The sequence below is a fragment of the Limulus polyphemus genome, unplaced genomic scaffold (genome assembly GCF_000517525.1).
Source record: "Limulus polyphemus unplaced genomic scaffold, Limulus_polyphemus-2.1.2 Scaffold464, whole genome shotgun sequence".
Lineage (NCBI taxonomy): Eukaryota > Metazoa > Arthropoda > Merostomata > Xiphosura > Limulidae > Limulus > Limulus polyphemus.
In genome coordinates, this window is record NW_013666074.1 from 466,530 (window position 1) to 484,435 (window position 17,906).

General features: G+C 33.4%; 1 protein-coding gene across 1 annotated transcript in view; it reads left to right on the forward strand.

Annotated features, from left to right (window-relative positions):
* LOC106458443 (diuretic hormone receptor-like) overlaps positions 1-17,906 on the forward strand; it is a 50,890-nt gene that overhangs the window by 5,822 nt on the left and 27,162 nt on the right. Inside the window, exons 2-6 of the mRNA XM_022384652.1 lie at positions 627-749; positions 5,071-5,168; positions 8,954-9,054; positions 10,122-10,248; positions 15,374-15,524. Of these exons, the coding sequence (XP_022240360.1) occupies positions 627-749; positions 5,071-5,168; positions 8,954-9,054; positions 10,122-10,248; positions 15,374-15,524 (600 nt within the window). The remainder of the gene's footprint in view (positions 1-626; positions 750-5,070; positions 5,169-8,953; positions 9,055-10,121; positions 10,249-15,373; positions 15,525-17,906) is intronic.

The following is a 17,906-nucleotide window of genomic DNA, read 5'->3' on the forward strand; positions in this document are numbered from 1 at the left end:
AGCTGTAATATTTGTGGAATTAATGATAACATATTATAGAAGTAGCTGTAATATTTGTGGAATTAATGATAACATATTATAGAAGTAGCTGTAATATTTATAGAAGTAGTGATAACATATTATAGAAGTAGCTATAGTATGTTATATATGTAGTGTTAACATGTTATGTATAAATATTCTCACAGTTTTCCTAATAAGTAATTATCATCAAATGTATTTTTCATTTACAATATTACTTTAGCGGTTATTTTCTGCCAGCTTCCTTTTAAGCTTAAAATAAACGTTTTTGTTTTGTTTTATTGAAATTTTATTTGGTAAACAATCATTATCAGAAAAATGAGTTAATGTAATCGTACCTTATAAAAGACGTAACTTTGCATAATTTTAATATTTTTATAAGTTTTATAATTCTAGATAACCAATACAGTATAGACCGTAAGAGTTTTTAATTACTACTCTACCCTTTAACAGCAAGTGGTTTAAATGTTACTTCGCTTTTTAATCTCGAAAAGAACATATGATCCTATTAAAGAACGGGCGTTGTAAATGTTTTTTCACCTTATAATTCTAAGAAGAAACACACTAACTTAATTTTATTGAAAACAATGCTTCTCTATGATGTTTAGGAGAACCAATACAGTGTAATGTCACGTGGGACGGCGTATCATGCTGGCCTCCAACACCAGCAGGTTTTAAGGCTGAGATATCGTGTTTTTCCGAGTTAAAGGGAATCCGCTATGACACATCTCGTGAGTATGGCCAGTTTTTTATTCGTATTTCGAAATATCCATTTAATTTCTATTTTTTAATGTAAGCGTAAAATTTCTACAAAGCACAAATTTTAAATACAGAACGTAAGAATTAGCAGGCAAAGTTTGCTTTTTGAAAATTACCATGATGCAAAAATTATTGCTATTCTTGGAGGAACTATATTAACTCGATTCGTTAGACGTTCCATTACCTTTTGTAAACAAATAAATAAATTGTAACAGTAAGTCTAATATAATTAAAATCGATATAACATAAAAGAATGTTGTAAGCATGAAACTTATGAAATATGACGCCTAAACTAGAGAAGCATTTTTCTTTAGATGGTAATATGTGGGATAAAGGATAAGTTAGCGTGATTGAGTGCTCATTGAAAAAGTCTAAAGAGTGAAACACAGAATACCTCTAAACACGCTTCACAGTGTCAGTTGTAGGAGCGCTATAACCGTGAAGTCAGTCCCGCCATTTCAGTTATGAGGAGTCGTTTGGGCGGCGGCGAGTGCTGCTGACTGGTTGCAGTTCAGTAGTTCTAAGTCACTGATGGCTATGACTGGATCTTGAGGTTTCTGGTTTGGTTTGGTTGTTTAGAGCAAAGCCACATTGGGCTATCTGCTGAGTCCACCACATGGAATCGAACCCTGAATTTTAGCGAGGGACTTGAGATCTTTGAGTTAGCTGTTTAGTTGCTGTGCTACGTAAATACCTTTCAGGTTGGTGATACCAAGAATCAAGAACCAGGTTCCATCACATTGGGACTGATAACAATTTCGACCACTTTGTTCATTAATGGCCCACATTAGGTTTCCATTAAAGGATCTGACTTAAACATTACCACAAGTTTTAATTTGAAATAATATATCGCATCTAAGGAAAAAAAATGTGGAAGAGGTTCCAAATTTTAAATAAAACAATAAACTATTAAACAAAAAATATTAGCAATTCTATAACGGACCAAAATACTCTGTAAATATAACACTAACCATAAGACAGACTGGCTGTGAAGATCTATTTCTAAATAGATGTTGTACACATTGAACAAGCCAAAAACAACAAAATTCTAAATAAATCCAAATAAAGTTGTAATTTTCAAGAATGTTCCGAATATAACCAAAAGAGAAATTATAAAGCATTTTTTCCCTAAACAATAATATATGAATTTAGTTCCAAGTAACTTTTTATGTTTCTAAAGAATATCGCTCCTACTTAGTTGAGGATTGTTTGTTTTTGAATTTCGCGCCAATCTACACGAGGGCTATCTGCGCTAGCCGTCCCTAATGTAGCAGTGTAAGACTAGAGGGAAGGCAGCTAGTCATCACCACCCACTGCCAACTCTTGGGCTACTCTTTTACCAACGAATTTACCGTCACATTATAACGCCACCACGGCTGAAAGGGCGAGCATGTTTGGTGTGACGGGGATTCGAACCCGCGACCCTCAGATTGCGAGTCGAGCGCCCTATCCACCTGGCCATGCCGTCCCTTAGTTGAGGAATGATTGTTAACCGAAAATTCCCTGCTCATAATTTCAAACAATGACCTGTTCGCATTATAATCTTTCAATAAATTTCTCACTTTTCAATGTAATATATGTTTGAAGACGCCAGTTGATTGGCTGATTGGACCGTAGTTCAAATTAAGGATGGAAGCAAATATCCTTAAAAGAAGCTTTGCCATAGATACAAACAAATATCGAAAAACCTGATCAACGTCGTCTAGGAAGAACGCGATACTGCTATTTTTATATTTAGAAAGCCCTAGAATAACATGTTTTCGCCTAAAAAGGAGACTAAAAATTTATTTTAGAAGTGGCACAGCAGTATGTCTGCAGAGTTACAACGCTATAAACCGAGTTTCGATACTCGTAGTGGGCAAAGCACAGGCAGCCCATTGTATAGCTTTGTTCTTAACTTTCAACAAACAAACTTTCCTCATATATGTGCGTTTGAAATGTGTTTTTATAATTGTTTGTTTTGCATTTCTGTAAAGTATTTTCCTTCTCTCACGTGGAAGTTTTTCGAAAAAAAAAATATTAGTTCTCCGAAAAAATAAGCACTCCTGTTAATTGTTTCTTCTTCACTCAGTCTTTGTTTTACCTCACACAATCTGATGGTAAGTCGTTTCATTATCTCCAGCAACACACGAAAGTGTGATTTGATTTTCTCCTAGCTTCTGTTGAAAGCTAATCCTGCCGGTCAAGTAAAGAATATTACAGGTGCTCTTTTTCAACAACTTATGACAAGTACAGTAGCACATACTGTAGTGATCTACAGAGACTTTTATAATAGATGATAAAAACACAAAGCACAAACCCGTGGTGTTATTGATAACCTTCTTCTACTATAGGAAGATAAATGTAAGCCAAACCAAATTTTAGTTTAGTTTATCATCATTACTTTGTTTGATTCAAGCTTTTCTCTCACTAGAATTTGTTAGAGAGCGGCTCTACGGGGGATTTATTTTTATGCTTGTCAAGCTGAGACTATAGCCGTTTCGCTTATTTATTTCCCAAGTTCCTTATAATTCGAAGAAATATCAATCATTTCTTTGTTTTTCTATTCTGTATAATATAATTTCATTCGATCATTTGATAAAACAATATACGTAATAATCATTTACATTTAGACTCCGTTTTAACAAACAGGAATAAGTGAAGGTGTTTTTTATTTTGAAAGTAGTTTTACTCAGAAACTAGTTATTTTGAGTTTTATAATTAGTTTGCTGCAGTTGCTGGTTGCTTTAAGTTTGGAATAACTTTAATAGATGAACACTGTTTTGAATTTAGGATTAGTTTGATATAGTAACCAGTTACTTTGAATGTGAAATAACTTAGGTGTAGACATTAGTTGGTTTGAGTTTCGGATTAATTTGATAAAGAAAACTATTCGGGGTTTATAGTTAGGGTAATGATTGTATATACTTTCTTTCAATGATTTGAATTGCATTTTTATAAAGGTATGAGTAAAACAGGCGAATCTTTAATAAACATTTACTACGCAAGTTTCATACTTAGCAACATAACATAAAAACTGTGAATCTAGAGCTTAATGAAAGGTAAACAAACACAAACATCGACTGACTTGTTAGTTGTTACACACGAAATTTAGGTATTAAGAAATATGAATTTTTAGTTTAATCAGACAATTGTATTGTGTCACCATTTGAAAAATACTAAACTTATTACCTTGTTAAATCCTTTTAACCCTTTAATTCAGCTGATTAAACCTGATCTAAAACGTGAACTTTTAAACTGTTCGTACCCCGGTGGGACAGCTGTAAGTTTGCGGACTACAAAGATAATAATCCGGGTTCTGTTCCCCGTGCCCCCCAGTGCCACAGCGGTATCTCTCCGGACTTACAACGCTAGAAACCGGTTTTCGATACCCGTGATGGGCAGAGCACAGATAGCCCATTATGTTGCTTTGTGTTTAACTACAAACAAACGATTCCCCGTGGTGGACACAGCAGATAACTAAATGTAGCTTTGCTCTAAAACAAACAAACAAATAAACTCAAGATTTGAACTGTTCTTGAACTTTGCATGGTTAAACAAAGGAAATGTGTAAAAACAAATAATTACCAATACTGATTAGACGTTATTCAAAAGTTAGCATTAAAAATAATTATATTGAATCAGTTTTCAAGTTGGCGATGGATTTTAAGTTCTTAAAATACCAGCTTTTCTCATATGTAGAATTTTCAAGTAGATGAACTTGTCTACCATAAGGATATATTGCAATATTTATCGTGCATGTGCATTCAGGTAAACCTTTTTTTTAGCGTTTTCGCGCAAAACTATGCAAGGCTATTTACGCAGTGCCGTTTTTTAACTTGAAACTTTCAGACTTTAGGGAAAGCAGCTAGTCAACAGCACTTACCGTTAACTCTTGTGCTACATTTGTCAGACCAAACAGAACAGTGGGATTTGATCCTCACTCTTATAGTGCATCCACGGCCAGAAAGTGCGGATAATGTAATTGCATTAACGCAACACGAACAATGAATCCTCGGATTCATGCGTTAGACATACTAACCACTAGGTTGCGCCCAGCCAGTTCAGGTAAGCAATGACTTTATTCCACTAATATCTGAAAAAAGTTCTTTATGATGGCTTGCTGATGGCTCAGCGGTAAGCTTAAAGGCTTAAAACTTTAAAGTTCGATCCCAGTGGCGGGCACAACACATGTAGCCCATTGGGCATTTTTATGCTTAAAAACAAACAAAATGTTCTTATAGATTCGGTATGTCACTGTAATACAAGATTGCTTTGGTGTTGTAATTTTGTATTTTATGAACTTTTACATAGAGAACGCAAGCCGATTGTGTTATGAAAATGGAACGTGGGCAAATCGATCCGACTATTCGAATTGTAAACATTTATTAACTGAGGATGAATTCTTAAAGGTAAGTTAGTATATAGGATGTCTTAATAATTTTTTTTAAGGAGTAATATATTTGTATTTGTGTGTTTCTTCTTGTTTTCAACCCATATTTCTTTGTGTAGGTGTGTGAATGCTAAGAAGAATATTCTCATTTTATTGCATTTTCAGCTTATCGTAAACATTGTACATGCAAGTTGAATGCATTTATTTAACTAGATTTTAGGAAAACATTAGAAAGGGAAAACTTCTCTATTCAGAGTGTTTTTACCTGTGCGTAAGTCCTGTAAGTTAAGTTTTGAAGCCTGAAAAATTAACGTAAAGATGAAAAGAAAACCAATAGTTTACGTATGTTTACTTGGTGCTTTAGATATTTAGTGCAGTTTGTAAAGTATTATATTATCAAAATATCTGACCCAAATCAAAAACTAAAATAAAGTAGAATTAAGTATTGATGCCTGCTTATAAAATAATATAGTAATCATTCTTAAACAGTTGCATATCATTGTGGGTATGCCATAACAACAATTATTGACCGATATGGTTATTATTTTGATACCAATTTCTGAACGCTATGGTGATTTTTACCATGTGTAAAGTGACCAATGTGGAAAATATTTTAATACCACATATTTATGGTTATTGTTTTAACGCAAGCTTGTCGACTGGTGTGGTAACTATTTTGAAAGATGTATTGATTATTTTGTTAATGTTTTTACTTTCCTGAAGGTGGTGCTTACTGAAATCACCTTACAAACTTTTCATTGCGTTAGATGTATTCATTATATTGTTAATATTTTTACATTCCTCAAGGTGTTGATATACAGAAATCACCTTACAAATTTTTCATTGCTTTAGATGTATTCATTATATTGTTAATATTTTTACTTTACTCAAGGTGTTTATATTCTGAAATCACCTCACAAACCATTCACTGCTTTAGCCGTTTATTGTCACTTCTTTCTTTAAATAACTTATTCAATTGGCCAATTTTACCGAAGCTTTATACGTTTTTCAAGACTAGTGCTGGTTTCAGAAACGCGATTTTTAAATGACCTTTTACAGGATTTGGACTGAAATGTTCCTTGACAAGGGTATAAGTTATTTTTGATTGTTACGCATAGTATAACTGAAAGGACAGCTTCATTATTCAAACTATTGCAGAATTAAGATGATTATTTGGCATAACGGCAAATCGTTTTGATCATTATTTCAATCGATGGCTGTTAGACAATTTATTCCACCTATTGAAAACCTATGATCGAAAATACCTAGTATTTTTAACCTAGACATGACTAATGAATTGTGGTTCATAAATTTTACTTAAAGCTACACAAAGGACAGTCTGCGCAACGCTGTCTCTAATTTTGAGCTCATAGACTAGGTAGAGGCAGACAGTCAACAGCGCTTACAGCCAACGTTTGCGTTACTCTTGTTTGACCAAACCCACGTCTCCAAAGAGCACAGCGCGTTTATGGACAATGGGACGCCAATCAGGAACTCTCGACTTCCCAGTCCGAGCACGCTATCTTTTCAACAACGCCCGCCCCGAATATCAAACTGAAAAGTGTTTGCAACCTGTTCATACTCCGATCCTACAGAAACAATCGACTAGAAAATTTTCTAAGATTTCTAAAACTTGTAATGGTCATTTCAATTTTCTAAAATTATTGATAATTAATTGTCCTCGAGTTATTTAAGATAATTATATCTTACGTTTCGAATAATTTTTTTTGTAAAATAGAGGTTTTTAAACTCTAATTGTCGTATTTGCAAAAAATACTATTTTCGTACTCTAGCTAAGAAACAAGATATCTATCCAGGATCGACTGAATAGTCGAAAGGATTATCTTGGAATTATCTGTTCTAAAGTGTAAAAATTTATTCCCATAATTATTAAAAGGGTCAAACTCGCATTATTTACTTTTTTACTTTTCGGTATAATTGCAGTAGTTATGTCTTAAAATAGCAAATACAATTAGTTTGATCCCCGCAAATTGCCCCCAGTGACACAGCGGTATGTTTGCGGACTTACAACGCTAGAAAGTGGGCTTCGATACCCGTTGTAGGCAGAGCACAGATAGCCCATTGTGTAGCTTTGTGCTTAATTGCAAAGAAACAAACAAACAAACAAACACATCCCCGCAAATTAAAAAAAAAACGAATTTTTTCACCTTCTAGTTAATTATATTAAAATTAGGGACGACTAGCTCAGACAGTCTCGCGTAGTTTTGCGCAAAATACAATTAAATAACAAACTTCGTGTTCTCCTATTTCAAACAACTAAGATTCAGTGTTGAGTTGAGAAGCCATTTTTCATGAATGCTCTAATGCTCCGGAAAATAATTTATCTAACAACTTCGGGTTTGATTTCTTAGTCTTGGAAACCTGAAAAATGTTGTTTGCGTCGTATAAAAAAAAAAAAGGAAATTATGAAAAATGTGGTTGAAAATTACGTATTAGTACTTTGATTATAATTTCCCTTTGGGCAACTGAAATCGCATAAGACTAATAACTAGCGCCCTAGCGCAAAAATGCCTCTAGAAATAAAGCTTAAGAAAACGTATCGTTAACTTGAATATATAGCCCCCCCCCCGGTGGCACAGCGGAATGTCTGCGGACTTATAACGCTAGAATCCGGTTTTCGATACCCGTGGTGGGCAGAGCACAGATAGCCCATTGTGTAGCTTTGTGCTCAACTACAAACAAACAAAACTTAGATATAATTAAAAGTGTATAGCTTATACCTTATGAATATATATATATATATATATATCCTTCCGAGATGTTTCTTTCTATTTTCAATTTTTGTTATTGATACACTGCTAATATCAACGTTGTTAGGAAATATAGTTTTGAGTAACACGTAAGTTTTATTCACTTATAACTCCAAAAGCTACAGCCGGTGTGTTTTCATACAGCTAAAATAATTAAATACTTTGTTTCAAATTTGCATATGTGTCTGTATTATATACTTTTAGATATCTTTGACTGCTATGACTTTTCAACTCTACAGATAGTTTTGTATCTCTTTATTAGTGTTTTATGGTTTCTTACAGTGTTATCCCTACTGGTACTTGCAGTTCAACATTCAGTCATATTAATATCTACAGGTACTTGCAGTTCAACATTCAGTCATATTAATATCTACAGGTACTTGCAGTTCAACATTCAGTCATATTAATATCTACAGGTACTTGCAGTTCTGTTTTCAGTCACACTCCTTACAGACTTATCCCTAGAAGTATTTAGTGTTGTGTTCAAGCACGTTCCTTACCGTATCCCTAAAGGTACTAGTAGTTGTGTGTTCACTTACATTTCTTATAGACTTATTCCTACAGGTACTCGTAGTTGTGTGTTCACTTACATTTCTTATAGACTTATTCCTACAGGTACTCGTAGTTCTGCGTTCAACAACACTCCTAACAGATTTATCCATACAGGTACTCGTAGTTCTGTGTTTATTCACATTCTTTAGAAGCTTATCTCTACAGGTGTTCTATGGTTCCTTACATGCTTGTTTCTATATATGTACCCTTTGATGCTTATCTATTCACATTCTTTAGAAGCTTATCTCTACAGGTGTTCTATGGTTCCTTACATGCTTGTTTCTATATATGTACTCTTTGATGCTTATCTATTCACATTCTTTAGAAGCTTATCTCTACAGGTGTTCTATGGTTCCTTACATGCTTGTTTCTATATATGTACCCCTTTGATGCTTATCTATTCACATTCCTCACCTACCTGTTTCTGCAGATACTATGTGATTCCATGTCCACTCACACCTCTTTATTTTAATCTATATAGGTACTTTGGGATGTAAAAGAAGCAACAACTGTGTATTATGTCGGCTATGGAGTGTCGCTTATTGCACTATTAGCTGCGCTCAGCATATTCCTTTATTTCAAGTAAGTGACCTGGAATACGAAAATAACTACACTAGGAGAACTACAATGCACAGTAGACAATTACTTTAACTTTATAGGCATGCACTTCACATTCAAAGCTTATTCCTACTTATTACTATCAGATTATCTTGCTTCTATCCCAGTACTATATTCTTTAAATAAGAAATTTCACTAATAACTAATTACGATAGTTTTTGTAAAACATAATGCTAAAACATTTTGTACACTCCTACCGAAGAACGTAATTTATATCGAATTTTCCTCCTTAAATCATTAGTAACACATTTAGTAAGACATTTCTTTATTTTTTATTTAGGGATTAATCTTTTCCATTTATATTAATTAGACGTAATGCGCTTGAAAGTTGGAGAAGTCTCATATTGGTAAATTATTTATTTTACATTTTAATAAACATTTCGAAATTAAGTCTCTATAGAAAGAAATAATAAGTTTACTAACTAAAAGTATTTGCTTTTATTGAAGTTTATTCTCAAATCACATACTTTTAATATCGATTATTTTTATAATAATGATCACAGTTTCAATTTTTATTATCTCTCTTATTAACGTAAAACAAATACAGGTTTCTTTCTTACACTGAAAGTTTGAGGTATTATTTTTGTGTTTATATTACCGTTCTACATATCTTTAGTTTTCATTGTTTCTTTAATTAAGCTGATAGTGAATTTAAATTATTATCAAGCCAAGTATTGACAATGCTATCGTTTGCTCCTATTAAAACAATTCTTCTAAAATGGTAAACGTGTAAATAATTATAAGTGATTAGGTTTTGTGGATAGGCAGTAGACTTTTTTTGTAATTATCTGAGAACATATATTATGAGCAATAGCCGAAAGTTTAATGAAATACTATAACAATGTCATTGTTTCATGTCGTCCGCTCTTTCAAACTCTGTGCTTTGTGAAGTTGTTTCGGTGATTACCTGTTCAGATACAAGGGATCTTTTGAATATGTTCATTTTCTCTTTACTGCTATTTTGAATCACTTATTTCAGTACTAACCTAGTACAGCATTAACATTAGTAATGTCCCATATCTGTTTCACAGAGATCTCCGCTGTCTACGTAACACCATCCACACCAATCTTTTTATTACGTACATTTTGTTGGATTTGACGTGGATAGTGACAGCTAAACTTCAACTTCAAATCAACCCTACCGTAGCAGGGACCAAGGTGAGTAGCTATAGCAAGACTTGTGAGATGAAATTACACGAGAAGATTAAAGTTTTAATCTATCAGCGTAGCAGCAGGAATAGAGATGAGCCTTATATGGCAGATTGGGTGGATTAAAGAAGGGCAGAAAAATAGAAAGAAAAGAAACTAAAGAAATCGACATTTGTGGATCAGAAAGACGATAGAAAAAGATCCGTAATATATTTGTCATTTTTTTATTATATATTTTCTTTACTTTTGCTTCTGTGAAGACTGACTTAAGCAACTTATTCTCTGCTTTAAAATTACTCCTTTACATGTAGCTCTGGTGTAAGGAATGTGTTATAAGCTCGACATATTTCATACTTCAGATAATTCGCCATTTTTTTAAATGATCAAATACACAAACTTGACGATAGCCTTGAGAATCACAGAAGCGTATGAGAATATAAACGAAATCTCTTCAGCTTATATATTGGTTGTTGGTAGAGTAGGAGAAGCCTCATGTTGAACACAAGCACATGGTAAAACTATATATTATTAGCTTAAAGTTTTTGTTTCTTTGTTTTGAGTCAAATACAGAAAACAATTTTCGCTCTTTCCTTTCTCAAAACTATCCTCACTAGCAAGAAACTTCGAAAACCTCAATAGATGCACTTCATATGGAAATGAGTTAACTCTAGCATCAAACTAACTCTGACGGAGAATTTTTTATTTACAAAACATCTTGGTTTTAACTGAATGAGCCAACATCGTCTTCAGTTTAAGTTGTTTTTGAAGATAAGAAAAACCATTTTTTTAAAGATCATGCTGTCGTTATGAATTTTCATTGTTTTTTGTGCTATGATTGTATGATATGCAGGGGTATCACATGTTTTCTTTCTCCTTTAGTTGTATAGAAGTTTTTCGTTGTTTAGTATGTATGCAGCTTTTAGCACAAACATATGGTCCAAAAAGTCGTTGAGGTTGCATTGTCATATTTGTTTTGTTTTTTGTTCTCTGTAGTAGATAATGTCTCTTCTACCAGAGAGGATATTGCAGTAACATATAGCATCCGTGTTGAAAGGATTAACTTTGTAGTGTCCTTTTCTGGCCGAGTTGACATTGTCTAAATGTAACAGTCGACAAATGCTGTGAGAGAATGACAGCCACAAGGTTATTTCTTAGTTCAGTTTAATCTGGAGTTCTTCGAGTAACGACACTTTAAGATCATCGTGTTTAATTTGGTAGAAGTCTATTCCGAGAGAAAGAAACCCGCGGAGCTAATCACATTCCAATAGAACCGACTGTGATTCTGTCTGTGCAAGTATGTACGCTACATTTTCTTTTTGTTTGTTTCATAATAAAGATTGTATTCAACTTCACTAAGTTTGTTCATCTTTAATATTAACTATCTACAACTTTGAAAATCAGTTTTTTCCGAAAATAACAAAACTGATCTGACATCGTAACCGCGGTGGTGGGGGACGTGTTGCAGTACTTCAATCAGGTGCCCGAATATCATTGCCTCCCAAACTATTTTTATTTAGTCTTTTTCTACAGAGTAAACTAGATTTACCAACCAAAACGAAAGACTAAAAATTTTTGGCAAATTCTAAACATCACGCTGTTAGTAAATTTTGTGTGTCTGTATAATGTGTACACTGGTTATTATTTGAAGTATCATTATTATTAATTGTGTGACTTCAGATTTTGTAGTGTACAGCAAACAATTTAATTTGTATTTTGTATGTTTTTATTTGTTTTTGTATGTATAATACAATACTTCTTATCGTGTCAAATTGTTGTATAATATTTTAAAGCACTTTTATTGATTATCAAACATTTTTTTTTATTTACGACTGCTCCAAACAGCCAATGTTTTATACTTTCAAACGTACCCGTGAGGAATATTTATTAAAATCGAAGTATATGAAAATATTTCATCAAAATTAATCCCAAACCTTTTTGTGTAGCCTCTTTATATCTTTTCCTTATAATATCCAGTATATCTCTCCAAACTTCAATTTCTTCTAAAACTATTTATCAGAAGTTATATTCAAAGAGTTATAATTTCCAGGATATTTAAGCTGTTTGATGGATTTGGTAGACATCATCCAGGATATCTATATAAGCTAAAGTTTCTCCTGAAGATATCGATCGGTTGTTATTCGGAGTTATTTGACATATATATATATTATTCTCATGACATTCAACATTATTTAACCTACATCCAACAATATATCAAAGTTCGGATGTTGTTTGATATTGTAATATAATTCAAAATAGGAAGCATGAGCTTCTTTTCATCTATGCGATATTGAAGTTTCTCTAATTTTAAGTACTTATTGGTTAAACGATAGAAGGCCACTAAGCGAAAATAAAATTTTGGTATAATTAGTATTTTAAATTCACGACACGAATTTCCTTCTTAATAATTTTTTCATAGTTACTTTTCTACTTTGAAATTTGTTGTCCAAATATTCAGTCATATTTCTTAAACCTCCCGGTAGCTCGGTGGGAATCTTGAGAGCTTATAAAGCTAAAAATCTGGGTTAGATACCCGCGGTGGACAAAGCGCAGACAGCCCATTGTGTATCTTTGTGTTTAAAAACGAACAAAAGCAAAACGAAATTGTTTCGTAGAAAAAAAAGAGAGGACGTCATATTTTTCTTGTTCCCATGGAAACAGTGTCGTTGAATGTTAGCAGGCAGTGGCTTGGAAATTATACCCAAAACATAAAATAAACAATATCGGTGCAAGGATACACTGAAAAATACTAGAAAACTCCTGTTCATTAATTAAAATATATAGTAAAAGCTATAGCATATTACCAGGGTAAAGCTTACTTGCCTTAACTCAAGATTTACGGTTTTTACTGAATAGGTTCTGTAGGTGAGCGACAATCATAAATTTTTGAATCTAATAAACCCATTCTCCTCATAAACGTAATTTTATTAGATCGATTAAAGAATATTAAATTATTGTAGTAAAACATATATATATATATACCATAGAATCCACCTGTTTAATTCTTTATGTAAATATGTGTGTTTGAATGTATAACACTCACACTTATAAATATATATACATGTAAAGCATTTATAAGCCAGGCCTTTATATGAAGCTCGTCGTGAAGGTGAGTTAGTAAATAATGTCCCTCTCTCTATCTATATTATAGACACATTATAATAATGTCCTCTGAAGTAACCTGAAAACATTAATCGGCTGGTGTTCCTAGCGTGTCTCATGCTAGAATGAAAGTTGGCGTCCGCTATAGCACGCATGGATGTATTATATTTTCTAAATGCTACTTTGTGAGGCTAATAGTGATAACAACGCCTTCATTTATGCTATGTTCAACGCTTAATAGTGCAACAAATTACCAGTGCATGGAGGGAGGAAGAGGTGGAATATCAAATCTAACCATCCCAGATCCCTATAAAGTCGTCGTCGTCTGTGAAAATACACAGTTTTTCTGAAGTCATCCATCCAATGATAACACTCGTTAGTTATTATAAAAAGCAGCGTCTGAAACATGATCCACAAATTTGACGAAAATGATCATTCCTAAGCATATTTCTAACGGGTACTTTTAAGTGTGTTGGCAACCGAAAACGCAAAATTAACACTTTTTAAACTATTTAGTTTCTGTTTTGGTTACACATTATCCACAAGAATTATTTGTACACCGCTTATGCGTGTTGCTTTTCTATAAGCACGTTATTCAAGAAAAATCACAAGAAAAGAACTGAGAATATCTAACTTTTAATTTTTCTTTTTTTAATTTTGAAAATCTGCTCAGCTTTCTATAGAAAACTACCATATGATATATCTAATGATACGTTTAGCTATTTTATTTACTTTCGCCACTTTGGACACCTTTTTACATAGTGTTATTACTTGTGTAGTAATATGTATTTATGTCACATCTCTTGTTTACTGTTATTATTACTTTTTCCACAAAGCTAAACTTTTATATTTTTCAGTGATTTATCATTAATATTGAAAGAGATCTCTCGATTTATATTTTGTGTTCGTCTAGCTGGGTGTTCTCTCTCTCTTTATATGTGTAAAAAAAGCTTTTTTTTTCGACAGTTTCTTAGTAGTGAAACTAACTTGTTTATACAATTTGAAGCATATTTTGAAGAGATGAGTAAGTTAAGCATACAAGAAAGATCTTTGGTAGTTCATGTATAATTAATTATAATATCAGCCACAAAGGCACTATGAATTCTTATTTCATAAGACAAGCTTACAAAAAATATCTTTTGTAGTTCATGTTTAATTATTTGTAATATCAGTCACAAAGACACTATGAATTCTTATTTTGATATCGCCAAATCGTCCACAAAGAACTTTCAACGCATTATTTTCTTAGTTTAGTAGTTAGGAAGAAATGACTTTGATCAAAAGACTGCACAAATGTGGCTTATAATGTCAAAAACAAGTGTAGTTATATCTAACTACTATTGAGACACGTTTCTAGTAGCTACTAAAAACTGAGTCAGAAGTCAAATACTAGTGGCTACTAAGAACTGAGTCAGAAGTCAAGGGCTAGTGTAGTTGTTTCTACTGGCTACTGAAAGCTGAGTCAGAAGCCAGAGACTAGTGTAGTTGTTTATAATAACTACTAAGAACTAAATCACAAGTCAAGGACTAATGTAATTGTTTCTACTAACTACTAAGAGTTGAGCCAGAAGTCAAGGACTAGTGTAGTTGTTTGTAATGACTACTAAGAGTTGAGCCAGAAGTCAAGGACTAGTGTAGTTGTTTGAAATGACTACTAAGAGCTAAGCCAGAAGTCAAAGACTAGTGTAGTTTGTTTCTAATTGTTACTAAGAGCTAAGCCAGAAGTCAAGGACTAGTGTACTTGTTTGTAATGACTACTAAGAGTTGAGCCAGAAGTCAAGGACTAGTGTAGTTGTTTGTAATGACTACTAAGAGCTAAGCCAGAAGTCAAAGACTAGTGTAGTTTGTTTCTAATTGTTACTAAGAGCAAAACCAGAAGTCAAGGACTAGTGTAGTTGTTTCTAATGGCTACTAAGAGCTAAGCCAGAAGTCAAGGACTACTGTAGTTGTCTATTTCCAAAATGATTTTGTGAAGAAAATTTCACCATTTTCTTTAGAGTACTAAGACTAATCATTATCTATCATTTTTTTGCAGGCGGCTTGTGTTTTGACGATCTTCTTGACTTACTTAATGGGCACCAATTTCTTTTGGATGTTTGTTGAAGGCCTCTACCTGTACGTTCTGGTGGTGAAAACCTTCTCCATTGATATATTTAAAATACATAGCTACTTGCTTGTCGGCTGGGGTAAGTATTTACTTATTCTAATGAAGACAAATCAAATTAAATTAGAACTGTATGCAGTGCTTCAAGTTCGACATTCTAAATATTTGTAAATAGAAACAGTTGTTTGTCCTAGTTCTCAAAGTAATCAACAATGAGATTAAAAGAACAAATATAAAATTTAGCTAACTAAAAGAAATTACGAGATTTCACAGTAACTCTTTAATTCTTTTCTTGAAGCCTAATCTTTGTTTCTATAAATCAAATATCAATTCACACTGTGTGTGCATTTATTTGTTTGTTTGTGTATCCACGAATTTCTCGAAGAGTTTTGAAACTAGCAGGACCAAACTTGAATGGAGACTTTGGGGTATCAGGGGGGGGGGGATTATCTATATGGAGTATTCCCTAACAATGGGGGGCTAAAACGTTCCCAAAAAGTCACCTAGGTATGACGGTGATCTAGGGGTAGGTTTTGAGAATCGCTAAGCCCGAATCTGGGATCATATTTATATTCCTGACCCCACTCGGAATCCCAAGGGCGCCATGTTTATAACTGTGTTCGTACCCCCACTCACAAGCTAGCAGGATTAAACGTGGCACACGTGCTCAGATACCACGGGAGTAGGTACTAACGGGTTTCGTTTTCGAGTGCGGACCACACTTGAAGTAGCTACATAAATAATTGGGGTTAATAAAATAGCTTGATCGGTACATTAGGACCTCTTTGAATCACGAAAGGGCCTTTGCGGGTTTTTATGCTAGTATAAGCAATGTATGTTGCATTATTTTTTGCAGTCTTGCTATTTTTCCAACTAATGTTAAACTTGCTATCATGTATTTTCAAATTTGGGCATAATATATATATATATACACATATATTTATAACTTTAAGAATGAATTACTAAATTTACGTTTTAAATAAAAACAATATTCTTTAATCCCTTGTGTGTATCAAAAAGTTCAAACGTTTGGTTGAAATGTAACAGAACTTCAAAACTAAGACACTACAAACCCGACAGACATTTTTGTCTAACACGAGATCAACAAACAAACAATATATCAAGGAGACCCTGGCAAAATTTTCCACAAAATTAATACAGTAATAATTGTTTATTATTGGAATATTTACCTTTATACTCAACTGTAGATAATTTCATACAAAAGCCATGTTTTCGGAACTGAACCTAACAGTCAGCTCCGTAAATGAAGGAAAAGATGTTCTCTATGATTGCAGAAAGTATTGGTCATTCGGATTTCTTATTGCTAATTTGCAGATGGGAGTGACCATCAAAAATCAATGTTAAGTCTTAGGAATTGGCCTTAAGAGAGATTTCAAACTTCAAAAGTTTGCAAATTCTGAGAGGAAGGTAAGCCCTCTTTCAGACTCTCCGACCTTGGGTGAGACTCTGTGATATCCATTTCTTTCTTTTCCCCCCTTTTTGAAAATTCTGGATACGTCCCTGAAAATATTAGTGTCTCAGTCCTCATAACAACTTCTTCGCTCTCAATGTCTTTGATACAAGCCACAGAGTAAATTCTGGTATAGTCTGTATCGTTTGAACCGTCTTCTGCCAAAGGTTCAAATTTTTCCTTTGTGTAGATTCGGGAGCAAGTCATACAACAACTTCACGCTACGCTGTTGCGATTATACGATCTTCCTCTCACTGTACTGCTAGACATGAGTTTCACAACACATTACAAATTCTTCTCTTGTTCGACTTTCTTTCAGATACTTGCTTTTATTAAAACAAAAACTGCAACTTTTCTGATACACTTTTGTTTTATTCTGACAGATGACGCAATACTCAATCTTATTGTTGATCTCTATCAACTTTACCTTGTTCTTTTCAAACAAGGACATCTATTGTCTCTCTCAATGTTATACACTTCTGTATGACTTGTGGTAAAAAATGTGAGGGATCTCATCATCCTCTAATGTCTCCATTGTTGCTAGAATGTGCTCGCGTTTTCTTATCTTTACTGTTTTCAGCAAAGAATTTCAGGAGCACATGCTCTTCAACGAAGTAAGATTTTATGTTGGATCCTGTGCTCTACAATGTAACAAACAGGAGTTAACCATTCTTTTTTAGGTCTGCTCCAACCTAGAACATAGGAGTTAAACCATCTACTCAACAGACGTATGCAATACTCACTAGATATTAATATTTCTATGTTATGATAAATACGTTTTGCTGCTTTCTGTTTGTTTCACAGATATTCGTCAAGTACGACTGTTTAAGTATTTATTAAGTTTTAAATAGTTGTCACATTGGGACTGTTTCGAAGTTCAGCGTAGTTTTATGTACGTAGAAATGTACACTGAGTGGTCATAAGTAAATAAACACCTAATTTTTCGTCATTTAACTGAGTTTTGCTAACTAATTTGTGTTCACAGAGCACTAT